This window comes from Nannospalax galili, unplaced genomic scaffold (assembly GCF_000622305.1).
Source record: "Nannospalax galili isolate Female #2095 unplaced genomic scaffold, S.galili_v1.0 scaffold535, whole genome shotgun sequence".
NCBI lineage: Eukaryota > Metazoa > Chordata > Mammalia > Rodentia > Spalacidae > Nannospalax > Nannospalax galili.
Window position 1 is genome coordinate 5,889 of NW_008335373.1, and position 27,570 is coordinate 33,458.

The window sequence follows — 27,570 nt, forward strand, 5'->3', positions numbered from 1 at the left end:
CTGGTGGGCTGGACCCCCACCAGCATGAGGACCTTGAGGGCAATCCTCCGGTGAAGATTCCACTCCTCGATGGCACTGGCCATGATCAGTCCGCTGAGGAAGAGGAAGTTGGTGTCGAGAAAATATTGGGGGCACACCTTGCTGGAGGGCAGGATTCCCATGAAGGGGAAGAGGATGATGGGCAGTAGAGCCGTCACAGACAGGGGCAGAGCCTCCGTGCACCAATACATGGCCATGAGCAGGATGACGTACAGGCATCGGCCTTCCTGCAGGGGAGACACAAGGAGATCAGCAGCTTGGTGCAAAGGGGCCAGAGGCTGAGGCAGGCCCGCCAAGGTTCATTCCCAGGGAAGCAGTGGACATGGGCGTGCCCAGGGCTTTGACCTTGAACTGGCGACGTTACCTTGCTTGTGTTGCTCAACTGTAAAATGAGGAAGCTCTCTGTCCACTTCACACATTGTTGGAGAAGGAGATGAAAACCCCCCCCATTGTCACGGAAGGAAACCCTCAAGGATGAAAACGAAAGCAATTCTAGGGGATTCCAGAAAGTTCTGGAAGGGCAGTGGGGAACTGAGACAGAAGGAAGACAATATAGTGGGACCTTAGTGGAACCCTGGAAACCCTGGTGGTGTGACACGTGTGTCCAACCTTTTGACATGGTGAAAAGATGTTGACATCTACTAGGTTCACATTTGAAAGTTGTACTACCAACTTTCAGAATAAAGCAGAAAACATCTCTTTTAAAAACCATTTTATGTATATGAGTGTTTGGTCAAAGTGTACCACTTGCATGTAATACCTGTAGAGGCCGGAAAAGGCCATCAGATCCCCTGGAACTGGAGTTATAGATGGTTGTTAACCACTATGTGGGTGCTGGAAACTGAACCCTGGTCCTCTGAGAAAGCAGCCAGTGCTCTCAACTGCTGAGCCACCTCTCCATCCCCAGAAAACATTTCTTAATGTTTTAAGTAATTTTGGGATTTTGCTATCCTCCACCACAGGTGGATCTACATTGTAAAATGTGTCTCAAGCTGTTCTCTGGGAGGCAGGGCAGCTGGGAAACTTCCCCACCACGTGTTCACCATCCCTGATTGAGGACTGATCTGGGAGCCTCAACTCCCCATGCTCCCACTTCCCTGTGGGTAGACTGAGCATGCTCCTTCAGCCAGAAAAGCTCCCCAGGGAGGCAGCTAGAAGCCACTGGCATGAATGGGATTGGCAAGTGCTGGTGGCAACACCGTCCCCCTCTGACACTGAGCAGTGTCCCACAAAGCATGCACTGTCTATCTGAAATGGAAGAACTAGGACTACTGAACTTGACATGCCATGTTTATCCTGCTCTGTGCCCTACCTGAAACATGTCCCGATTTGGAAAAGAGGAGCCCTGAATACTTGGATGTACTATCAGCCGCTCTTGGACCTCCTTGAATCATCTTGCATCTTTGCACTTGGAAAAAAGCCCAAGTAAAAGTATTTCACTTTTAAAAACATTTTAATTCATTTTTCAAAAAACGTTTTATGTGTATGAGTGTATTGCCTGGATGTATGTAAATGCATCTGTGTCATGCAATGCCCGTGGAGGTCAGAAGAGGGTGTCAGATCCCTTGATCTATAGATGGTTGTTGGCAGCCATGTGGGTGCTGGGATTTGAACCCAGGTCTTTACAAGAGCAGTCAGTGCTCTTAACCACTGAGCCATCTCTCCAGTCCCAGATATTTCACTTTTATCCTAGGTCTGTCACTGGATACCTAGAGTGCTAGACAGTGGCAGACCCTCTTACTTAGAATTTGGGGTTGGTGCCTGGTGACCCCCAGCTCATCAGATTCCACTGATCTAAGAGACAGCATAGCAAAGTGATCACCTCCAGAGAAACAAGGTCTAAAACAGAGTTTGTTCTGTTGAGCCATGGGAGAAGAGGGTGATGGAGAAGGGCAGATACCAAAACATCTGAAAATTTGTGTCTCTCTCCTCTGTGTGTTGACACCAAGTCTCCACCGTGGTGATCATATGAGGTGGTGTTTTCACAATGGGATCAATATCCTTGTAAAAGGCTTCAGGGTCTTCCCTCTGTTCTGTGAGGACATGGAGGTTGGGTGCCATCTTTGAGGCCGAGAACAACTCTCACTAGGCACCAAATCATCCTGCATCTCCATCTTGGATATTTTTGTTGGGCTACTAACTAGAGTTATATAGGTTCCAACCTTCAAGACTGTGAGCAATGAACCTGCATTTTTTTTTATAAATTACTCAGGCTAAGGTATTTTGTTACAGCACTTCAGAAGGACTGGGACATTCCTCCTGCCCCCTTTGGCCCTCATCACGCTTGTTCACAGGAGACACTTTCAGCTTTCTCTGGCTGCAGACTCATGCTTGGCCGACACTTCAGGGAAATGACACTTCCTGTAATAGCTCCCAATGGGAAGTCTGGTGGCCTTTCAAGCAAGACGCCTGAGGCATGTTGATGACTTCTCCTGAGGTTCCCAGTGAGAGTCCGTCATCCATACAGTAACGGATTTACGTGGGTTACTGTCAGACGCCTCCTTCTTTCAAGTCCTGTCGCTGGGTCCTCTAGAAACCCATTCAAAAATGAAGCCTTCCTGGAGACAGGGACAGCTTTCTGAACTGGGGTTCAAGAGGTGTTTGGCACGAGGAAGGAGCCGGGATGCCTTGTGCCTATGCTGGAAGCTTCTTTTGTGTGTGAGTCAAAAAGAAGAGGCATAGCCTTCAGCTGGACCAGGAGCCATCTGAGCCAGAGCCAGAGCCTGCCACACTAATGGCTGGCTTTGTTTACCCAGCATCCATCTGTAATATTCTGAGTCAGGCAGATGGAAACACTGGTCATTCTGTTTTGTTTTTTTTCTGGGGTTTTTTGTTTGTTTGTTTGTTTGTTTGTTTGTTTTTAAGTACAGGGGATTGAACTTGGGGCCTTGTGCTCCACTGCTGAGACCTAGCTCCAGCCTCTTCTTACTTTTGTAAATTTTGGGATAGGATTTCACTGTTGCCCAAATTGGACTTGAACTTAGTCTGTAGCTCAGGCTGGCCTTGAAATTATGATCCTTCTGTCTCAGCCTCCCAAGTAGTTGGGATTATAGGCCTGGATCTCCATAGCTGATGGGAATGTTTCTTTTTTTTTTTAATGTATGTATTTGTATGTCCATTTGTGTGTGTGTGTGTGTGTGTGTGTGTGCACATGTGGAGTCCAGAGGACACTCTCAGGTGTCATCCATAGGAACACTATCCACCCCCTTTGAGACAGGGCTTCATGGACCTGGAGTTCATCCATTGGGCTGGGCTGGCTGGCCAGTGAGCCCCAGGAATCTTCCAGCCTTCCCTCCCCCAGCTGGGATTACTAGCACAGTCCTCCATGCCCAGCTTCCTATGTGGGCTCTGGATTGAACTCAGATCCTCATGCTTGTGAGGAAAGCATTTCACTGAATGAGCTGTCTTCCCAGCCCTGAGTAGACATACTGTGGTTCAGTGTGAAAGGAGCCGTCACTTCATACCCAGAAAGCACATGGTGTGTTCTATCTGGGTAGAACCACCACAAGTAAGGATTTTCTGGGGGCTGAGCTCCAGTCTTACCAGAAGCCCAGGCATGTACCTTCGGCCATGGAAGATGCTCCTAAAGAAAGCTTCTAAGGCCAGAAAACTTTCCAGCAATGGCTTCCCCTGCCATTCCCTAAACTCCATGATGGATGCCTTATAGGCTCTGACAAATCAAAGAAACACATTTACCTTTGGTACACCTGGTTTCCAAAGTACACTTGTCTGTATATTGAAATACTCCTTAGATCTTCACAACTTGTGTTCCTTGAAAACTGGTTAGAAATTTGGCCCGACTGTGACCTGTGATGATTCTAGCATTCAACACGAGCTGCTTATTCTCTGTCTCCCCAGTTAAGATCAAATTTCCATGAGAAGAGGGTCCCTATTCATTCTGTATCATTTTCTTCAATGTCTCAGAACCTAGCATAGTCCCCAACATACTTGATCTTGGTGTCTGCAGTAGAGAACAGATGAATAGATATATGAATGAAATGATGGATGGAGGATGGATAGATAGATGAATAGATAAATGGGTAGATGAATGGATGGATAGATGGAGAGATGGATGTATGGGTGAACAGATGAATGGATGGATGAATGGGTGAATAGATAGATGGATGGGTAAGTTGGTGCATGGATGGTTAAACAAGTAGATGAATGGATGGTGGATGGATGGATGGATGGATAGGTGGATGTTCAGGTGGGTGGGTAGGTGGATGGATGAGTAGATAGATGGATGGGCAGAGGGATGGATGGGTAGATGGGTGGCTGTGTGGATGGATACTCTTGACTGGGCCCCAGGCTAGCACTTCAGGATACAGAGAAGAGAAAAATGAAAATATGCCCTCAGTATCTGCCGGGCAGGTGGCTGCAGACTTACCTGCTCTACAAAGCAGCCTACTTACTGGCAGATGTGGCCCTAGGTCCCTTAGGGGACACTGGGGGGGATAATTAGCTTAGAAGCCAAAGGGGTACAGCAAGGAAGACCACTCAGAAAGAGCAACTCCAGCTCCATCTTAAAGAACACACAGGTCTGCAGAGTGCGAAGTTCAGGCTGCACTGGCCTGTGGGCTTTGGGCTTTGGGATATTTATTTCTTATGGTACCTTGGATACCAGAGCTGATGTGTGAAGTAGCAGCTGGATCTTGTATATCTGATCCTCTGACTCTTCAGAAGTTGGGGGGGCAGCAGGAGAGGGAGAGAGAGAGGAGAGAGAGAGAGAGAGCCAATAAACAACACCCAATCTAACACTTTCAGGCAACAACATGGGTTCCTGGCTAGTAACCTTCTCTGGTGGGAACTCATCAGGCAAGAACAAAGACAAGACATGACACGGGTGGAAACCAAACAGCTTCATGCAGACAACGACAAGGGAAACAAACAACTTGAAACTGTGACTCACTCAACTCTTAGAAAGAGACCTAGAAAAGTTGAGTATTTCAACATCTTCTGTGTAAGATACGAAAGCAATCATTAAAAACATTCTTCTTCACCCCCCTCAATCTGCACCTGGTTCTACTGGCTTTGGCAGTTACAACCAATCAGGGAAAGAATCAGTAGGATTTATTTTGTCTTGTTCACATTGAGAGTAGACAGAGAACTTTTTCTGTTTCATTCTAAAGGTTCAGTATAAGCCCAGGCTGCCCTGATAAGAAGAGCTGAGAGCCAGAGCATGCAAAGTAACCTGGGAAATTTCAGTCTGAGATGCTCCCCGTGGTGCATGGATGTTTCCCGTGGTGCGTGGACATTCCCTGTGGCGCTTACTTTTCCACCCCGACTTACATCACGTGTCATTACAGGAGGTACAGTATCTAGCCACATTTCCTGAGCATTTCCTAAGTCCCAGGCCTCTCACAAGCATGTACCCATTTAACGCTCACCGCCGGAACTTCTATGGGGGGAGTCTATCGCCTTCTCTGTCTTTTCGGGGGGATTACAAAAAGCCATCCATTTCAGTCTTTTCTAGAAAGCCACAGCTGCGTGCATCAGTCTGAGATTCTGTTTGTAGCTCCTGAGTGTGACAAGAGGCTTAATTTTGAATTCTTCTCTCTAAAGGGACTTCAACTATATAGCTCACAAATAGTCCATAGGTCCTATTAGTGCCCAGGCACTATTTCAAGTGCTCTGCCTGTGTGGACTCACTCTGCTCACAGTGTCTCAAGCCAGGCATCATTAGGTCCATTTCACCAACGAGTCTACTGAGGGACCCAGAGTGAGGTGTGTGAGTTGCCCAAGGATGTTGAGGCAGAAGCAAGATTTGACCCGGCTCATCCCTTAGCATTTGATACTGCCTGTGTCTATACTCATTGAATCCCCATGTTCTAGTTTTCCTCTAGTGTTTCAGACTCACTGCTCTCAGTAATCCAACCTGTCCTTACTCTTCCTGTCACCGCTTTGAAGAACCATAGCCTAACCCCACATCCCAGAAACATCCTGCATCCTTCCTCAGGCTCCAGCATCTTTGCTTAGAGCAATCTGACTGGGAGCTCTGGTCTTGTGCCGGCACCCAACACCATCACTATTGTGATGCTGCTCTGAGGATAACTCCACTACCACCTCCGTGGTAATACTAATAGCCATCAGCTGGATGGAGGATTAGCTGTGTCCTGACACAGCCCAGACCATTGCCCTGAGTTGTCTCAATGTCAATGAGACAATCTCAGCCCAGGTAGCAGGCTCCATAATTATCCCCATTTAACAAGAAAGGCCACTAAGGCAGAGTGGCTCAGCACCCTGTCCCAGGTCACAGAGTGAGAGTGAGGATGGCCTCTGCTCTCAACTTTCTGCTGTCACCACAGGGGCCAGTTAGGAGGCAGCTAAGGTAAACATCCACTGAGCTCTGGGATGAATAAGCAACAACTAATTTTTTAGTGTCCCATGTCATATTTGGGATATACTTATTCTTTAATTTTTATTATTTTTATTTTGCATACAAGTGTTTTGCCTGCTTGTATGTAAGTGCACCGTGTGTGAAATGCTTACAGAGGCCAGAAGAGGGCAACAGATACCCTGGAACTGGAGTTAGGGACAGCTGTTTGTTGCCATGTGGGTGCTGGGAACTGAACCCAGGTCCTCTGGAAGAACAGCAAGTGTTCTTAGCCACCAAGCCATCTGTCTAGCCCCTATACCTATACTTTAAAAACCATTCCTTGTTTTCTTGAAGTTCATGATGACCTGGGCATCCTGTATGTGATGTGGCAGCCCCAGTTTAACCAGCACTGCACAGACCTGAGAAAGGGAACCCAAGTGTTCTGAGGACAGAGGTAATCATCAGACAACCAGAGCCTGGGCCACTCTGGACACTGCCTAAGGGGTATAAGACCCCTGAAAGAGTTTCCTTGTATGAAAAGCCAGGAACCAGAGGTGAACAGCCAAGGAAAAGTGTATCCCCCAAGGGGAAGGCTAAGTATTTCTGGAGGAGGGGTCTTCTAGTTTGTGCAGGGCTCACAAGAGGAAAGTTGTCTTATGAGGGAAGCTGAGCACCAGGCACTATCTGTTCCCTCCTCTTCCCACCCCCATACCCTCACTGATGTAGAAAGAAGTGACACCCTAAGTAGACCTGGGGTGCCAAGGCTCTTCCTCCTCCCCTCTTCCCAGCTTCCAGGCCAAGCAGCTGAGGGGGCCACTTCACTTTGAATCAAGATCATATTTGGATCACCCTTGGAGCTGACTGGACCGATTTCTGAGGTGAGATCATGTTCGTGTATCAGAGCAACTGGAGAACTTAACTATTTCTTAAGAGTTAGAAAAGTCCTGTGTCTGCAGAGGATTTACTCCAATACTAGGAAAAGAGTGTCCCAGCTGGAAACATATCAAAGCACTAGCTCGGGTAAAAAATAAACATAACCATTAAAAAACACAAATAGCCTCACTGAGCTGTAATTTACAGCAGTAGAATATGTTTATGGTAAGCAAGTGGTTCAAGGCCTCTTGACAAATACACACTCCTTCTGTATCCACCATCCTATGGGGACACACACAGAGCACTCCACCCCAGACCATCCCCTGTATTCTTTCAGGCCAGTCCCCACAAAGTCCTCCACTGTCCCTGACTCTTGTTTCTGTAAGGTCCCTTCTGACTGGTCTAGGATGTCATCTCAGAGAACACAGAGCTGACTCTCCTGACTGGCTTTTTTGCTCAGGATGAAGTCTGTGAGAATCATCCCTGATGGCATAGCATTGGCCCTAAATTCTTTCATATGGCTGAGTATGTTCCTTTCTTTGAATATACAGCAATCTATCAGCACAGTTCCTGCTAAAGGACATTTGGGTTTGTTTCTAGTTTGGGACTGTTGTAAAGCTTGTCTGAGCATTTGAACCCATCTACTTGGAGTGGGGGGGAGTCTGGAGCCCTTCAGAGTAATGGATCCAGTCTCAGTGGGGGTAAGTGGGGGATGTGTGCTGTTAGAATCTGGTAATAACAGCCTGAGTCTCAAGCCTGTATTCTCTTCCTGTCTTTCTCCTCTCCTGTCCTGTCCTCTCCCCTCACCTCTTCTCTGTCCCTCCTGCCCCCTCCCCTCCCTCCTCCATCTCTAGCCACTCTGTCTCCTGTAGAAGTGATGACCCTGGGTGAGCTGAAGAAGCAGCAGGGGTTGGAAAGCAGATCCTTGGCCCAGCAGGGCTTGGGCAGCATACAGGTCAGGAGTATGTTTCATTACTCTGCTGGTTAGCAATTGGAACAGGGCCGGTGACCCCAAATAGCTTTCCTGCCCCAACTGAGCTTCCTGTGGGCAAAAGGACTCAGGTTCACCAGTTGGATGCCAGACATCCATGGGGAATTAATAAGGGCTGCTGCCCCTTACCTTCTCAACTCCTGCTGGGCCTAGAGGACAGAACTGACCCTGAGCCAAGCTCTCAAGCACTTTTTGATGGCAGATTTGGTAGGTGGGAGGCACGTGGTGTTTGGGTTGATAGAATAAAGACTTTTCTATTGTGGTCACCTTGCTGCAGCAAGCAGAGAGGAACAGAGAACATGATCCCACCTTTGATGATAGAAGGAAAGAGCATAGTTCACCTCCAGTTATGAGGAGGTGGTCACAGTAGGACTAGGACCCAGTAGCAGTGAGAGCCCTGTATCAGCAGGTGCGTCCACAGAGCCATTCAGTGGGTAGGCTTCCGAGATGGATCCCTGACTCTTACTGCACATGTGCCTGGGGAAGGGCAAGTCCCTGAGACACATGTGACAGGACAGAGTCAAGATTAGCTGACTGTGGAGGCTCCAAGACTCTTGGGGAGAAGTAGGACGTCTGAGTGGCAGGCACAGGGCGATGGTTGTGATCAGCAGTGATCAGCTGTTCCGTGTTCTGGTTGTCACTCTTTCTGATTGGTGTTCATGGGTTTTGGAGTCAGGGTCTCACTATGTACCTGGGCTGGTCTCAGCCTTAAGACCCCAAGTTGTCCCAGCCTCCTGTATGCTGGGATGACAGGAGTATATATACCACACCCAACTTAGTACGTACTCTGACTAAAACACACAAACATAAAGCCTCACCCATTCACTTGGCCTTCTTGGGTCTTCAGGCTGGGGAAGACTTAGAGGAGAGATGTACCCCAGGGCAGTGCTGAGGAGAAATGGTCCTGAGATAGTCCATAGAGCTAATTTGTAGACACCTGCAGCCCTGACCCCTGTCAAACACTTTCCTTGAACAAAGAATTGGTCTTAGAAGAATGATCCAGTTCTGTGATGAGCAGCCAGTGTGGCCCCTGTACAAAGGGTGCGAGAGGAAGGGGAGTGGAGGGGGAAGAAACGGGAGGATCTGGGAAATTTGCACTGTGGAGCAGGAGAAGCCACTCAGCAGGAATCCTCCCTGAAATGTTAAAACAGTCAGAAATGATGGTCATGGGGGCACACACCTATAATCCAAGTGTTGGGGAGGCTGAGGTGGGAGGATCAGGTCAAGGCCAGCCTGTGCTGCACAGCAAGCTCCAGGCCAACTAGGTGAGACCTTGTCTAAAAAACAAAAGTGTGAATAAATAAGTAAATAAATAATTAGGTCAAAAAAGAGACATTCTGTGTGGGTGGTGAAAACCAGGGAGGAGGCAGGAGGCAGGAGGGCAACACAAAGCTGGCCTGTTAGAAACAGCGACGAGAGGGGACGATACAAAACACACTAAGGTCATGATATTTGAGCTTAAGAAGACTCAACAAAATGAGAGCCAGGCACGAGGGCGCACATCTGTAATCCCAGCACTTGGGAGGCAGAGGCAGGAGAATCATTGTGAGTTTGAGGCTAGCCTGGGCTACATAGTGAGAATCTGTCTCAAATAAACAAACAAAAGAGGAGAACGAGGAGGAAGAGGGGGGAAGGGGGAGGAGGAGAAGGAGGAGGGGGAGGAGGAGGGGGAGAAGAGTAGACAAAATGAAGTAGACAGAGTAATGAAGAACAAACAAAATGGTTACTATGAAAGACTCCCTTCCTCTTTCCTTCTTCCTCCCTCCCTCCCTTCTTCCCTCCTTTCCTCCTTCCTTCCCTCCCTCCCTCCTTCCTTTCTTCCTTCTTTCCTTTTTTTCTTCATGTAACCCAGGCTGGCCTTGAATTCAATTGTAGCCAAAGACGATCTTGAATTTCTGATCCCCCCCACCCCCGCACAGTGCTGGGATTGCAGGCGTGCCCCACCACACCTGCTTTATATGGTGCTGGGGAACAAAGCCAGGGCTTCCAGCATGCTAGGTGAGCACTTTACCATCCCCAACCACATCCCCAGCCCTAGAATCTAGAAGAAAACCCCATGCAGGTATAAAGAAGTGTCTGAGGCTGGGCACTGTAGCTCTGTGGTAGAGGGCTCAGCCTTTGGCTCAACCCCCAGCATTGCAAACAGACAGCAAACATTTTCATATCATGGTTGTTAATGGAATTAATGTCTGAACAACCCATCTTACAATATCTAAGTAAAAAAATTCAAGTGAGATGCAGGGGGAGGGAATCAAGTTGGTCTCAAGTGTCTGAAACACAAAACCAAATATCTGCACATTTTCTGAGAAAGTGTGAAGTCAGGATTTTATCAATATATTAATACACATATTCCAACTAGGAAGGTGGCACAGCCAGTAAAGTATCTGTTGTGTAAACGCAGGGACCTGAGTTTGAATCCCCAGAACCCACATAAAAAGCTGGGCATGGCAACTTGTGCTTGTAACTAGCACTGGGGGAATGGAGGTGGGGACAGAGACAGATTCCTGAGGCTTCTTGCCTGGCCAATCTAGCTGAACAGGTTCAGTGAGAGATCTTGTCTGAAAAAAAAGGTGAGAAGCAATCAAGAATAGATGCTCGATGTCAGCCTCGGTGGAGTGAGGTTTACTCACACAGCCATGCTAACAAACACACACAACACACACAACACCACACATGCACATGTAAAATAAAATATCCATATTAGTTGTAGAAATCTGGAAGAACAGAGCAATATATAAGTAAAAATTTAGCCATAACTCCATTGCTAAGATAATTCTCCATCAACTACACACTTCAAAGTGCTTTCACAAGGGGCTTGATGTGGTGGCACACGCCTTTAATCCCAGCACTTGGAAAGCAGAGGCAGGTGGATCTTTGTGAGTTCAAGGCCAGTCTGGTCTACATAACAAGCTCTAGGCCTCAAAAAGCAAAGCAAAGCAAAACAAATAAACAAAGAATCACTTTCTCAAACTGTTCTCTCCCTGGGGTGATGTAAATGTCTCAATATGGTAATCCCTAATTTGAAGAGGAACAAACCAAGGCTCAGGGTGTTGAGTGATTTGTCCCAGGAAATCCCAGCAAACTCAGCACCACGGATCTCTAGGCCCTGGATAGCAGTTCTACCCAATTCACCTTTCTAAAACGTTAGACACTTCCATATCTGCCCCTCGAAGAGTGGGAGACAGATGCCAGCCATATGTGGCCAGCTGGAATTTCAAATTTCATTTCATTAACCTAAACTTAGGACATGGGGCTACAGTATTTGGACAGCCATGCAGTCAAGATCTCTTTGGTATTCTCTTCTCTTCCACAGTCGCTGATCACTTCCCACTTCAGCTACCACCCCGGCTCTGGCCTTTGGGGCACCCTGCTGCTGTGACACCCAGCTTCTCAGAGTGCCATCCTCTCCAGCTTTCATTCTGGTGACAGGGTAATAGTTCTCCTAGAGCCCTTACTTTACCTACTGGGCCCCTCAGCAAGCCTTCCCCTCTCAAGGCAGAGCCTCCAGGCAGAATCAAAGCAAGGAAGCAAACCGCTCACCCAGAGTGACCCAGAAAGGAAGTTGGGAGACCAGGTGCCTCTCATGACCACTGTGCTCCCAAGTCCAAATTCAAAGGAACAGTGCTCAGGACCATGTGACCTATGTCATGTTCCTACAACCTGCCCTTGAGGGGTGAAGGGAAGCCAGCACTTTGCAAATAGGTTTGAAGATGTGGTGTGGCCTTGTGGCTAGCTTGAACCCACAAGACAAGGGTCCCAGAGGCAGAGTGGAACCTATTTGCTGTGGGGTGCAGTGAAATCAGGACCCCTGTGGGCCTCCTGCCATGGTTATTCTACTGGCTGCCAAGACAGAACCACTGAGTTACCCATGTGCTCTCCATGGTGCTGAAGAAATCACCCAGCCTCTCCAGGCCTCAGCTTTTATAGCTATAAAATGGGAATTTTTAAAGATGGAACAGAGCCTTTTCACACAGGGTCCTGGGATCCCTCATAATCCACCCACATGTTGACATGGTCTTCAGAGCTGATGTGAGCACTCTCCCAGGGCATCCACTTATCACCAAAGATATCTATGACCTCACCAATTTAAAACATTTTAGGACAGGCATGGTGCCCATACCTGCCATCTCAGCACTCAGGAAGCTGAAGCAGGAAGATAGAGGTCTTGAGGCTAACCTGGGCTGCATAGCAAGGCCCTATCTCAAAAAGCAAACAAAAAATTTCCTAAGTGGTCTTAGATGGTGAGTGTTGGATCTCTCTTGTAGGTTCAGTCTGGGTTTTCTGACCCACTGTTTCCTTTTGATGAGCAAATCTTTTAATACCATGAGATTCCACAGAAAAGCACTTTAAAGCTTCTCTCGGGAATTTGGGGAGCCCTGGCGTGATGGGGCTCACATTCCCCCAGCACAGAAGAGAGCCAAGCAGCACTCTCTGTCCTTAAGGGCATGTGCCCTACCTCCCCACTGTCTCCCTCACAGCCCCACAACACTGACACACATGTTGGCTCTAAGTTACCCCTCAGTGGGGCATTTCTCGCTGACAAGTAGTGGTTTTTTTGCACCCACAACACTGTCAGAAGTGAAAACCAGACTAGAGGGGGCTGCAGCCTTTGTAACACCTGCCACCGCTCTCTGCATCGTGCCCTGTCCGTGAGTTCACAACACCTGGCTTGCAATCCTCTCTTTATTCATTTAGATTTAGCAGGTATGTACTGAGGCCCCAAGGGTGGAGGTGAACAAAACCAGACAAGGGAGGGCCCGTCTGCATGGATCTCGGGTCTGGAGGGAGGTGAGATCGTGGCAAGTGAGCAAACCAGCAATCAGCTTCAGCTAATGAGAAGGGACTTGGCCACAAAGAAGCCCAGCAATAGCCCACAATAGATGGGTGTGAGGAGATGTGCTCTGTAAGGAGGGCCTTTGAAGTCAGGCTGAATGAGAGCTGAGGTCGGGGTTGGGCAGCAAGGACAGCAGGTTAAGTTGAAGAGACCTCGGCCTGTTTGGCCTGTCAGAATCGCCCCTTCTCAGACCCTTCACTCTCATCTCTACCCCAAGCCTCAAAAGAAGACATTGCTCTGGTTTTTATTTGATGGATTGCTTGGGTTTTTGAGAAAAGGTCTCATCTACCCCAGGCTGGACTTAAACTTACTTTAGCTGAGGTTGGCCTGGGCTAAATTATGAGGGATTATTAAGATTGTGAGGGATCCCAGAACCCTGTGTCTAAAAGCTCTGTTCTGTCTTAAAAATCCCCATTTTACACTTGTGATCTTCCTGCTTCCTGCTCCCATTTCCTGGGTGCTGGGATTACAGGTATGTATCATTATGCACTAGGACATGGTGCTCACACCTACCCCCTACCCATTCTCCAACTGGCTGCCCTGGACTCACCCTTGTCCTGGTCTGACTAGGAATACGAGTAGGGTGGGGGATTGGTCACAGTCCTCAAGCAGCCATAGTCATGTCAAGGCCAGCCAGACACTGGCCAGGGTCTGGCTTTCTTACAGGAAGCCTTGTAATCTCCCACCAATGAAATCCTAGCTTCTGTGCTTAGGCCAAACCTCACCACAGGGATTAAAGTCTTCAGACAAAGCACGCAGGAGGAGGAGGGAAAATGCCTCATCAGGAGGTTAATTTTTGAGCTGGGCAATGATTTCCAAGCAACTGTAGGCTCCCCCTGCCCCAAGCCAGCCCCTCTGTCCACGAGGGAAAGGGCTCAAGGCCAGGTGCTCACAAGATACCAAATCTACGTCACTGTCCCCTTTTCCTACTCAAGCTACCCTAGGAACACAGGAACCTTTGCCAGGGTAGGGACAGTGACCAGGCTCTTGATGGAGAGTTAGCTGACCAGGCAGCCTTTTGGAGAGCAGGAAGGAAACCAGTTGCCCACAGTGATGCCCATCTGTTGCTACCTTGAGGCACATGGGGGCCCCAGGAGTGCATGATGAGTGTGAGGCCCAGAGCTTGCAGCTCCAGTAGGGCAGGAGTTGTACCTTAAACTCACAGTTTCCTACTCACCCCAGCTCAAGGCTAGGTCCTTGGAGTCAAGCAAGGTTTGAAGTATCAGGCGATCTGTCCGGGGTATGTGACCTTGGCCATGCCACCTCCCACTTGGAGCCTGTTTGCTAATGGATAGCTAAGGTGGGAGCAACCACATCCTAGAACTACATAGTGGTCCATCTAGAAGACGGGAAGTTCCCACGAAGCAGGGGCTGTGGCACCCTTGGGGAAATCTGGGGACAGGGAACTGAGACAGAGTTCAGAACCTGGACCCCATACCAAGAAGTAGAGGAGCCTATGGCTTAGGAGGTGGTGTCCAGTGCTATAGTACCCAGAGTTCAAATTCTACTTCTACCACTTAATGCTTTTCCTCATCTGTAAAATAGGATGGTAATGATATAAAGGATTCCAACCTCATCATGCTCCTGTCCTGAGGATTATGTAGAGTCCTGGCAGCTCAGCACTGCGCAGTCAGCTATATTCACATACTACAAATGTCTTGTCCCCTGCATATCACTCTACTTTGTCCACATTTCTTGTTTTTTATGTTAGGGTTGCCTGGTGTGGTGGTACACCTTTGCTATCCCAACTGACACTCTAGAGGCTGAGGTAGGAAGATCACAAGTTTGAAGCCAGCCTAGGCTACCTAATGAGATGCCTGTCTCAAAACAAAACAAAGCCCCAGACATTTCCTTCCAATGACCCACAAAGCACTTGGGGCTCTTCCTCAAGGGGGATGAAGGTGATGGTTGTAGGTGCCACCAGATACAGATGTTGAAGGGAAGCGAGTTTAGAGCCCAGTCCACTTGCCTGGAGATGGAACCTGGTCTAGCAACACAAGCAAAAACCCAACAGATATCCTGTCTCCAAAGCTGAGCAGTCCCCTGGCCCCAGGCCTCCATCAGAAACAAGGAACCTGTGAAGGCCACTGAGGCCCAATGACAAGGCCAGGAGGAGTCATGTGGTCCCTGGAGCAGGCTTGGCCCTACAGTTCCCAGGCTATACAGAGAAAACAGTTGCCCTTTCTGAGCCTCCCTGTGTCTAGCTGTAAATGAGGGTATACAGTAGGATATTCTCAGAGTACCAGAGGGATAAGCCACAGGGACACGGCCTTGCCTTGACAGTATGTGATATGGGGAACATTTCTCCCTTGGTATCCCTGGTCATCTCAGTGCCACACCACTGCTGCAAGTATATCCTGAGCATTGAGCAGTGACGATGTATCAGGCACAGTTCTATGGATTCCCTTATTAAAACCTGGGAGGCAGGCATGAGTACTGTGTTTGGGTGACTCAGTTTATGGCTGGGCATGTGTGAGGTGCTGGACTTCAGTCTTCCTGGGAAGAATGGACAGGAGCTATGAGGCCACTATCATTCAGAGACAAGCCACACTTCTGCCTCACATTGGTTCTCTTGCTCATCAGAGCAACCCTGCTTAGAAGTGGGTAAACTGAGGCACAGAACAGTTCAGCAATGTCTCTGTGATGAGCGCAGTTGGCATGTAATGAAACCACAGCCCTCTCGCCTCTGCATGGACTCAGGGTTCACTGAACACATACCTGCTGGGTGCTGGGTTAAGCCTTTCAGTATCTTTGACTCGTCGTCACACACCAGAAATGAAAGGACCCCCTCCCTCAGCAGAAAGGACTCCTAGGCTCTTCCATTTCCTCCCTCAATTGACTCAGCTTGGGGGCCCAGCTGAGACTGAGGCAGGAAGGGCTGAACCAGACACACGCTCAGGGAAGAAAACATTCAGAAAAAGCAGCCCACTGGGGTCCATACGAACCTGCACTTCCACAGAGGAGAGGAGGGTCTGTACAGGACACTGCTGCCCCTACCCCACCCAGTGCAGTGCTGACCCCTGGACTCATTAGCAGATGTCCTGACAAGTTCAAGCTCCTGGAGCCATTCATTAAAAGCATTCCTGGGGTAGCTCACACACTGTGGCTGCCCAGGCCTCACTAATCATTCACAAGCAGTCAGGACAGGCAGGAACCGGCAAGAATGGCTCCAGCTCAGGAGCCCCCAGCAGCCTAACTCAATCGCAGGGCAGAATGTGCTCTTTTGAGAATAGAAGCTGACTATTCAGCTGGGGTCACTGTGTGACCTCGGGCCATTCCTTCCCCTGTCTGTGCTTCAGTCACTCCATCTATCCAGCATCAACATGGGGCCAAGGGATGTATCCCAAACTTGGAGGCCCAGCCGTGTAGGAAGTCTTTCTCTGGCTGGGTGGGGTGGAGCCCTGCCTGAACATGTGAGTAGGATGAGCTCCAAATTCCACCTGAACTGTTTGGTTTGGTGACTCGGGGCCCAGTGTCATTCTCCTGGGAGGGCTACTACGGGTGCTATTCTTTGCACACCCACTGTGCTTCTACCTCAGGACCTTTGTACATGCTCTTTCCTCAACCTGAAATGTTCTTCTTCTACAGGGTGCACTGGGCTCACGCCATCACCCCCTCTAGGTCTTCACTCAAACGTGGCTACCTTTGGGTTTAGGCTCTTGTACTCCTCTCCCAACAACACCTTCCTGGCTCTGAAGTCACTCCACCTCTCCCCTTGACTCCCTGCCTGTCTCTGTCCTGTCTTCCATAGCACATGACATTCTATATAGTCCTTTTTGTTCAGCTATTTGCTTCTGTTTGGTCTCCCCTCCCGAGGGCCAGCTCCACAAAGGTAAGGATGTGGGACTGTGCCAGCCACAGCCTCACCACCCAGTAGAGGAGCAGGTGGCCAGGTACCTGTCTAAGACCTTTTACTGGCTCTGTTTGTCAATGAGGAAAGTGCCTGGAACACAGGACTGGAGCGAGACACCTCTTGAGAGATAGGGATGTGGCTCCCTGGTGGAGTGCTTACCTGGCATGCAGGAAGCCCTGGATTCGATGCCCAGCATTGCATAAATCAGACATGAGACTGTACACCTATAATCCCAGCACTTGGGAGGTGAAGGCAGGAGGATCAGAAATTTAATATCATCCTCAGCTACATAGGGAGTTGTAGGCCAGCCTGGGCTACAGGAGACCCTGTCCCCCCCCCTGAAAAAAAGAAAGATAGAAAGAAAAAAGATTCTTTTGATTTGTGTCTGAGGTGCCTGTGTGCTGCACTGGATGTGGTGAGTGTGGTGGACAGGTCTGGTGTGCCCCACATCTGTGCAGGGGTGAGCATGGTAGAGGGGCCTTGTATGCCTGGCTCTGGGTGCAGGGGTGAGTGTGGTGAGGAAATGTACCTGACTTCCACTCACAGAGCAGGATCTTAGCCTGGATGCTTCATGGGTCAGTTGCTCCATCCTGTGCCCACTGTTTCCTGACAGGGAGCCACCTGCCTCTCGTTCTCAATGCTCTACCACTGACCTTCGGCCCCACCAGGAAAGCTGGCCCCGTCCTCCCAGGCCTGTCCCATAAGCCTTGGCTACTCATAGTCACTCTCTCCTCGGGTTCTAGGGCCCAGGGCTTTGAGCCAAGGATATGAACAAGGGAACAGGGACTAGTCACTGAAGTTTTTCTCTGCATCACACTATCTCATTTAACCTTCCTGGCAGATGAGCTTTATTCCAGCTTATAGGGGAGGGAAGGGAGGCTCCAAGAACCTGGAGACCCTAGTAAAGAGGGAAGGTCAGAAGGGTTCAGGGGCAAGCCCCAAACCCCATAAAGCCCCTCCAGGCCACCAGATATGGGCTCATTATAATGCAAATACCCACACCAGTCCTCATTACACCAAAGGGCTGCCCAGGCACAGGCCAGGGCCTCAAGTACCTTAAGTGTACAGACCACTCTTCCCAGCAGCTCCTGGCTTCCACTAGTGTTCTCATTTTACAGAGGAGGAAACTGTAGCACAGAGAAGTTAAGTGACCTGCCCAAGTTCACACAGCCACAACAAACTGGGGTGCACCGCCAAATGACATCCAGTAGAGTTCATAGCCACCCAGAAGCTATTCTGCAGAACACTGAGGCAGGCCTCTGCATGGTTCACAACAGAGCTCTCTTGGCTGACTCCCGGGTTGGCAGCTGAGGACAGAATAGGCCTGGGACCCCCCCCCCAATCCCAGTAGGAGGTAGGTCTCTGCCAAGCCCCTCCACGCCTGACCTGACCAGCCCATGGTGTAAGCCTCAGAGGTTGTGGGCAGAGCAGACAGCGGCTCAGACCTGGCTCCTCAGGACCTCACCCTATCTGTGTCTCTTAGGCTCAGCATCACCTGCTCTGACCAATGGGAGGTTTTCTGGCTGCTTCTGGCTCCAGACTGGACAGGAAGGAGTTAAAGGGGGGGCAGAGATATCGTCCCTCCTTTTGCCCCTTACCCCAGACCCCTAGAGTCAGCAACTTCTCGGGGGGGGGGGGGGGGAGAAGAGGAAAAAAAAAAAAAGAAAACAACGCCACAAAAGACGGAGGGGGGGGGGGGGAGAAGAGGAAAAAAAAAAAAAGAAAACAACGCCACAAAAGACGGAGGGGGGGGGGGGGAGAAGAGGAAAAAAAAAAAAAGAAAACAACGCCACAAAAGACGGAGGGGGGGGGGGGGAGAAGAGGAAAAAAAAAAAAAGAAAACAACGCCACAAAAGACGGAGGGGGGGGGGGGGAGAAGAGGAAAAAAAAAAAAAGAAAACAACGCCACAAAAGACGGAGGGGGGGGGGGGGAGAGAGAGAGAGAGAGAGAGAGAGAGAGAGAAGAAACAGGGCAAAGCCCAGGCACAGCCGAACAGTGGGTAGTAGAACGAGGCCTGCTTTTGTTATCTCCTCCACTGCGGGGAAGGTAGTGTCCAGTCCCCTGGGAGTCCAGAGGGCAGAGGGCCTGCCTGAGCCTGGAGCTGACTCGACCCAGGCAAGCAAAGCCTGGATAGTCCCTGTTTCCCAGCCCTCAGCTTTCCATGTGACCCTTTAAGGCCAAGCAATGCTCACGACAAAGCTCACTATGCTGTGGCTCAGTTTCGCTAATACCAAAGCAGGACTTCTGGGAGACCAAAGAACTAACATGTACAGGGAAGGACTGCCTCCCTTAGGCAACTGCCAGGCACTGGGGCCACCCTGTACCCATCAAGTGAGACAATCACCCAAGGCATAAAAAGGTTCAGTACATGGACCAACATCACACAGTTGGTTCAAAAGCCAGAGCTTGAACCCAAGCAGGCAAGCCCAAGCTCCTTTCCCCATCCCCAGTGTGACCACCTATGTTCATTCCTGTCTCCATGAAATCTGGCCTCTAGAGAGCTCTGGAGACTTCCAGACTCCTAGCCCAGCATCTAACCAGCCCATGTCTCCCCTGGGTGATGTCCCTCAATGTTACCACCTGGCCTAGAACAAATGCCCCTTTTGTACCTGCTCCCTGCACAGCACTGCAGCCATTCTGAGCTTTCATAGGCAGCCGAGATTCAGGTGGTGGTTATGGGATGCTGAATAGTCAGCTCTCCTCGCTGAGCCTCAGCCCGCTCATGACAGCAATGGGTCCATCTCTCCAGTCACACAGTGGAGCTGAGAATACAGACTCCAAAGCCAGAGGCTGAGGTTGAATCTGGCTCAGCCACATCCCAACCAGACCAGCTCAGTCAGAGGCCTGAACCACTCTGCACCTTGGTTGCTTCACTCTCACGCAGAGTGGTGCTGGGTATCAGTGAGGCGACACATGCACCCTCTGCACTTAGAATCTGTTAGCTGTGGTTCTTAGAGGTCTCCTGAGGGACAAGGACAGGTCCCTTCCCACAGCCTCCCTTTAGGGGAGCTTAATATGGTTGAAGACCAAGCTCCCTCTCGGTCTAGCCTGCAGATAAGGTATCCACTGGAGACTGTGGGTCCCCACTGGGTTGGGTCCAGGGGCATGCTAGCCTCAAGGGCTCTTCTCCAGTGTCTCCATTCATTGGGCATTACCGGACCTGCCTCCTGTGGATTTCAGAGGCACACAGAACACAGACACCGGTGCCCTAATTTTGCAGATTGCAGTGCCCAGCCTTTATTGAGCACCTACTGTGTTCTACTGTGCACCTTTACAGGAAGGAAGTTGAGGCTGGGGAGGGAAAAGGCTTTCCAGGGGGTGACCCTGGAGCATCTCTGCTAAAGGCAGAGACTTGGTACACAGGGGCAAGCTGTTCCAGTCACAGCCAGGCCCAGCCCTGGCTGGTGTGCTGACTATGTATTCAGGGTCTGGGGGTGTCAGAACCCCCAAGCTCATCAGTGCAGAGGGCACTGTCCTGTGGAGCTGGGTCAGGACACTTGATCTCGCTCCCTGTTGTGTCGCTGGGAATCACACAGGCCTGTTTACACACCTGGCAGGAGTTTGGGGAAGTGGAAATTTGGCCCAGCCTCAGAGGAACACAGCTGAGGCCCAGGGTTCGGGTGCCTGTGCAGGATGGTGGGGAGAACTCCTAAGGGATGCAGGGGGCAGGGTTCTGGAATCACCTGCTGGGGAGGCTAGGAAAGTCCCTCCTCGTCCCCTCTGGACCTTGGTCTCTCAGATGAAGAAAGAAGCTGAAACCTCTGTTTTCAGGCTTAAATGTTCTGCAAACCCAGATGTGGGCTGGGATTTTAAGAAGTGTGTGTGGTCTGAAATGAGGACCTCTTTCAAACCCAAGCTTGACCACTCTGCTGTCACCGTGTATCAGGCACTTTTCTAGACCTTAAAGTCACTGTGGGAATTGCAGCGGATGCTGCCTTGCTGTGAGTGCACACAGCTCAGGGCGCGAGACACTGAGCGGAACAGAACGACAGTCCTGTCCCGCTGTCCTGCTGGGAACAAACGTCATAAAGACAGTAACTCAGGAGAGGCTTTAGAGAATGCTCTGCGAGGTGAGTGGAACAAGAACCTGCCAAGGGGTCATCCAGCTGGGTGCTGAACATATGGTTAAACAAATCCAGACACCATCGGGGACAGAGGCAAGGGGGCTGCAGAGATTGGTTGCCAGGTGCAGAGTGGGACCCACTGGGGACTTGGGACTTCATGCTAATGTCCAGGTTACTCTGCTGCTGGGCTCCTGCCTGCTGCCTTGTGTGATGTCATAGGATGGGTTCCATTGCACATAAGGTACCTACCAGGCACAAAGTAGGCATTCAGCCAGGTGTGAGTAGTTGCTCAGCTAGTGTGTCTTTTTGCAGTATACCTTCTGGGGTCAGGGTGCCCTGGAGCCTAGTGTGGGGCAAGAGACCCTACCTCCTGTCTCTCCCAATGTCCTCGGCAGTGCCCTCCCATCCTCCCTGCACCTACTCCATCCACTCCAGGAGCCAGTGAGCCAGTGAAAGACACCTTGTTTGCCAGTCTGACCCACAGTAAGCCAGGCAGCCTGTCCCTGTCACCCCAGCCCTCAATGAGTCTCTGATTGTAAGCAACATGGTGCCCAAGGCAAAAGGCTTGGGGCACAGCAAAACTTCAGGCTCAGCCTGGGAAGCAGCCCGCAGCAGCCATCTGCCAGCTCACACAGGGCCAGGGCCCTCAGATCCTGCAAGGGGCTCACAGAGAGGACCATGGGAGCACCTTCCCAGGGTCACAGGAGGATTCATGAGAGTTGTACCCCGAGAAGCTGGCTTGAGACCAACATTCTTTCTTTCTGTTATGCAACACGTGTTTGTTGCATATCTACCACACACCAGGCCCTGTGCTAGGCTGAAGACACCAGAGTGATCGCGAGCCCTTCCTCTGCAGCGCTGACCTCCCTTGGTGGGATATGGAGGGCATGCTGGCAGATACAGCACTTACTATGTGCCTGATTGTCAGCTGGTGATAAAGGTTATGAAGAAAAGGTGCAAAAAGAGAGCAGAATCATTTCCTTTTAAACAGGACCTGAAGGTGGGGATGGGGAAGGCCTTGGAGGTGAGATGTGACCTGCAAGGGTAAAGTCAGCTCACAGACACTCGAGGGACCAGAGGGAAACGAATGTGCAAAGGCCCTGGGGTGAGAGTCAGCTAAGGTCACCTGCAGCTCCTGGGTCTCCTCCACTTCTGCTATCAGGCCACGCTCTTGCTCCAACACCACCTGTTCCATCCTATACAACCCTGGTGGTTACACAGGACCAGCTAGACAGTGGGCAGTGGCCTCCTGTTCCCTATATCACACAGGGGTTTGGGAATTCAGTTGTACCATGTTTGGGGACCATTGTTTGGAGACTTCCTGTATTTAACAGTCACTAAATGCTACCTTGGTGGTCCCTTGGTGTTCAGTGGAGGACAATGAGCAGCCAGGCCTGCCAGCGCCCTCATGGTCACCCAGTGGGGCAGGAGACCAGGCCAGCATATGAAAAGCAAAAAGCCGGCACAGAAGACTGGACGGGGCACAGAAGCTAACCCCCTTGCCAGTTTCTTCCTCCCTCCTATTACTTCCTAAACTAAGTCTGGGCCTGGCACTGGCATGTGTCTGCCACCTCTCCTAATGACTTCGCATCCCACAAGGCCCTGGGCTTCAGGGAGGTGCCATCGTCACCAGGATCAACCTGGCCTGGGAGTCTAGGTGTGTTGTTCCTTCTCATTCACATTCAGAATCTACATAAAGGCTCCTCCATAATTCAGTGTATTTAAGTTCTCTAAACAGGAATGGAGGACAGTAAGGAATCTGAGTGAAAAAAAAAGAGTGAAAATAAGAACAAAATTAATAAGGGAGCGGTGGGGGACCAGTGAGGTTGCCATGGCGGCCTGTGGATGATGGGATAAAGTCAGACCCCACTCCCAGATCTCTGGGATTCACTGTCTACTTTGTATGTATATGTGTGTGCACATGTGTGTGTGTGTGTGTGTGTGTGTGTGTGTGTGTGTGTATGCAGGTGCACATTTGGATGTGGGTGTACATGTATGTGTGTGTGGAGTGGAGGCCAAGGTGGGTGTCATCCTCAGGAACTCTGCCCACCTCCTTTGAGACAGGATCTCTCACTGGCCTGGAGCTCACTAGTTCTTGACTGGCCAGTGAGCTCCAGGGAGCCTTCTGTCTCTGCCTCCCTCCGTGCTGGGGCTACAAGCACTAACCATCACGTCCCACATTGCTACATGGGGCAATAAACTCAGATCCTCATGCACAGGACCCCATGAGCTTTATCCACTGAGGCATACCCGCAGCCTTCTCTGGGCTTCAGTGAGATGCTGGAAGTTCAAAGCGCTAGGTAGGGCATGGCTGTAGCAGGAGCTGATTAATTCTCAAAGCTGGACTCCCAGGGTTTTCCCAGGAATTCCCATGAGGGCCTTGCATAACATGGCCACCTTGTCTTCCAAAGCCCACGGTCAAGAGAGGAGGGAGAGGCACTGGGGTGAAGTTGGGTGGCTGTGTGACCTCAGGACCATGATTCACCTTCTCTGTGGCCCCCTCCATCTGTGAGGATGAGGACTGACATTGTTTCTGCTATTTTGATTTTTTTTCTTTGAGATGGGGTCTCATTATATGCCACTGGCTGTCCCAGAGCTCACTATGTAGACCACACTACATAGGTCTCGAACTCACAGAGATCCACCCGCCTCTACCTCCCAATTACTGTGATTAAAGGTGTACGCCACCATGCCCAGCTGTTCACGCTTCTTAATGCTGCTGTGGGAAGCACCAGAGCTGAGCTGTGCCAGCCAAGCACAAGGACTGGGGGGTGCTGGCTGTGGTTAGGATGGTGAGTGTCCCACCTGTGCACAGCCCTGCACAAAATCTGTGCCTTCTGTGAATTCCACTCACAGCCTGTTGAGACAGGGAGCCCCCAAATTCCCAAAGAAGGAAACTGAGGCTCCAAAACTTCATCTCCTACTGGGAGACCCCTCTTTTCCTTGTTTCTGAGCCAAGACCCAAACCAGGTCTGCTCAACTCAGGCTCCTGATCCTATCACTTAATCTTCTCAGAACCTCAGTGTCCCTCATCTGAAAAATGGGCGCACTGAAGTCATTCATGAATGCTGAATTTAAAAATCAGAATGTTCAGTGCAGGCATGTTACATTATGTCATGGGCCTGAATGATAATCAGGAAGGGAGATGGTATTCTGGCCATGTTGAAACATAGGTCCAGAGGAGTCAATGACCCCTGGTCACAGAGAAGGTCTATGGGATAAGAGTCCAATTCTGATTTCAAATCCCCTACTGGGAAGGAAATGCCTTTGTCCTGGTCACCTACTTATCTAAGGCATACAGAAGAAAGGGGGCCTCTGAGCTTACAGGTACAGTCCCTAAAAATATCTCCACCCGGGACAACTCTGCACAGAGAACACCTCTGTGCAAATTCAAAAAGGGGGGTCTTCCCTAAGTGGATCCAGCCATGACTAAGGCACAGCTTGGCATGGGAAGGTTGGTCTAGCCTCAGTTACACCTTGTTCAGTGCACAACCTGTACAGCATCCTGTAGCAGTCCCGCCTAGAACCATCCTTCCTCAAAGTACCCTGCCATCACCTATGAACACTCACTGTGATGAACTCCTGGCAATCAGGCAGACAAAAAGCTGTTTGCCCTCAGTGGGTCCCAGGCTGGGAAGGAAACCACTCTGAGTCAGGCAGGGGCTTTTTTGCAAGTATGTTAAAATGGTACCAGCTGTGCCCACTAGCTACCGGGACCACTCACACCCCCCACCGATGGCCTTTGGTGGAATATGAGGCAGTTGGCTGACTCCTGGCGTGGCTCTCACCCCTATGACTATGGAAAGACAAAGTTCCATGCTGGAAACTCTCACACAGAGCTCCAGGCCTTAACCCAGCTTGTTCCTTTTCTCTCTGCTCACACCTTACCTTGCCAGAGGATGCAGTATCAGATATAATGCTACTTCCCAGAGTTCTCTGTGACTGACTCCAGCCTCCCACAACCCCCCATTGACTCCTAGAATGTCAGAGCATGTGACTGAGAGAGGTGACAGAGGCCCGAGTCAGGGGCAGCCCCCCCGCCCTACTCCATACCACTCAGCAAATGGCAGGTGCCCAGGCTCCCCTGCTTCTTTCCTGGTCTGGTACTGGCCCCTTCTTAAGGGTTTCTAGAACACATTTGTCCAATGCCACCTGCATGGTGGCCCCCAGCATGTCTCATGCTTAGAGACCTCCAGAAGGCCACCTGAGGGGTCAGGTGCTGAGGATGTTCAGATCTGTGGTTCTGATTGGACCACCACCCAAGCAGACCCACCTGCCTCTCAAGAGCCCCAGTCTGTCAGCCACTTAGAGACTGCGACATCTAGGGCCACCTAAAGGGTTCCTGCTAGGGAGCTGCCAGGGGCTACCAGGAGCAAGGAGTGGTTCTTGCTGATATATAACTAAGGCGAGCCCATCACACGCACACAGCTGGACCAGGTGTGTCCAACCTCTCGACATTGAAACATGAAATTGTCTTCCATAAATGCTTGACAATCTTGCCATCAAGTTACCAAAAAGGTAAAATAAATCTCCTAATGCTTTAAGGAAGTTCTCGATTTTTTTTTTTTTTTTTGGTCTTTTTGAGACAGGGTCTCCCTGTAGCCCCAGCTGTCCTGGAACTCACTATGTAGACCAGGCTGGCCTTGAACTCACAGAGATCTGCCTGCCTCTGCCTCCTGGGTGCTGGGATTAAAGGTATGCCCTACCACGCCAGGCTTAAGTAAATTCTCGATTTTATGCTGGACCCTACCAGGCAATCCTGGTCTGCATACGGCTCAGGGGTTGAGGGTAGGACACGTCTGTAAGTACCTTGGGCCAGTTATCCAGCCTGACCGTACCTTCATTTCCTCATTTGTCACAAAAGGGAGGCAAATGCAGGTGCTTCTCTGCTTGAGTGGGCAATATGGGGGACAGCTGCCCGGCCTGACCCGAGACCCTTCCTCATCAGGCTGTTACACCCACCACGCTCCCTGCTATCCACACAAGTTCAGGTGACAGGGGCTGCCCCACCTAGCTCAGGAATCTGATGCTGCAGCCGCAGCCCCATAGGGATCGTCTCTAATGCTTGTCCCTTCTCTTGGAGAGACTCCGTCACAGACCCACACTCATGGATCTGCCCCTGGGTTTGTCATTTTGCCTCTAGGACTGAGCACAGGGCAGCAATGTGACCCTGTGGGACTCAGCCCCTGTGTCTACACCTCCTCTTCCTGGAGCTCTGCCGGCTGCAGACCAGTGTCCTGACTCAGTCTTTCACCCTTCTCAAAGCCAACTGCACCAGCTTCAACCACCCTTATACAGGTCCCCGCAGAGAGATCACCTCCATTTTAAAGACAAGGAAAGTGAGACTCGAAGAAGGAGGCTGGGTGAGCGTCGCAGGCCAGTGGGTCACCATGGCCCACAGCCTTTGACAAAGGTGGCTTACTCTTTAGGTTATTTATTTGAACTCTTCCATGTCAACAGAATCTGATAGGCTAGTTAAGTGATCAGTAAAGAACCCAACCACCCCAGGGGTCACCCTTCCTTGTTGCCGCACACCCAGGAGGCCTTGGGGAGGCAGCTCCCTAGGGCTCAGCTGTTCACTGCTGGGTACTGTATGCTAAGTGACACCTTTGTTTTGCTTTTATTCTGTGAACATCGAATAGCTCACTCAATATCTCTCTGAGGTGACCCAGAACATTCTGGAATAGACAGTGTGATGGGCCTCCAGATGGGCTGGGCACAGGTGAGGGACCCCCTAAGATCCAACAGGACATCTGCTGCATCCCCTCTGCCTTGGTCTCTGTCCTGACCCTGAGCTCACCTCTATATTCAGCCTGCAGAGATCACACTCTGAACTCCAGGAGCAACTCAGCCCCCAGGTTCGGAGAAACCAGCACCCTCAGTGCTGTTCCTGAGCCTTGGTTGTCACCTCTGGAAAATGGAGTCGAAAACTGTTTCTTAGGGGCCTCTGAAAGGTTTCTAAGAAGCGATGCAGGCCAGGCGATATCGCAGGGAGGCAGCTCTCAGTAAGATTAGGACAGAGCAAAAGCAGCTGGCATCCATTAGGTGCTTACTGCGTGCCAGGCTTAGTTCTAAGAAACTTAACATATTGGCTGTTCCCTATTCACGGTGAGCCTAAGGGTTAGCGATCATTACGTTCAGACAGGTTAAGTGACTGGCTCCAGGTCACACAGCTGTCATTCGTAAAGTGTTCCTTAAGACTGTGGAAGGACATGTGCCAGCAGCGCCCGGCACAGAGAAGGAGCGCATCTACCCGGGGAGGGTCGGAGGGCTGGGGAGGGTGCCCAAGGAGGAAAGGAAGGGAGGAGAGGAGCCAGCGCTCCTAGTGGTCCGGGCAGGCTCCCGGGGAGAGGGTCCCCGGCCTGGGGCCGCGTTACCTTGGGCGGCAGGGCGAAGAGCACCGGCAGCAGCGCCAGCGGCACCAGCAGCAGCACCAGCAGCCGCCGCACGCTCCACACCTTCTTGGCCAGCGCCGCCAGCGCCGCCATCCGCGCGATCGCCGGCGCCCGGGCGGCCCGACTGCCCCTCGGCAGGCCGCGGAGGCTTAAAGCCCGGGGAGGCGGGGAAGAGCCGGGCGGAACCGCCCCAGCCGCGCCTTC

General features: G+C 50.7%; 1 protein-coding gene across 1 annotated transcript; it reads right to left on the bottom strand.

Annotated features, from left to right (window-relative positions):
- Positions 1-27,473, bottom strand: LOC103731656 (solute carrier family 13 member 3-like; the record flags this gene model as incomplete). Its single annotated transcript, XM_008830033.1, has 2 exons — positions 27,349-27,473; positions 1-266 (listed from the first exon to the last, which is right to left on the bottom strand). Coding segments are annotated over exons 1-2 (377 nt in total), but the record flags the coding sequence as incomplete, so codon positions are not given.
- Between the last annotated feature and the right edge of the window lie 97 nt (positions 27,474-27,570).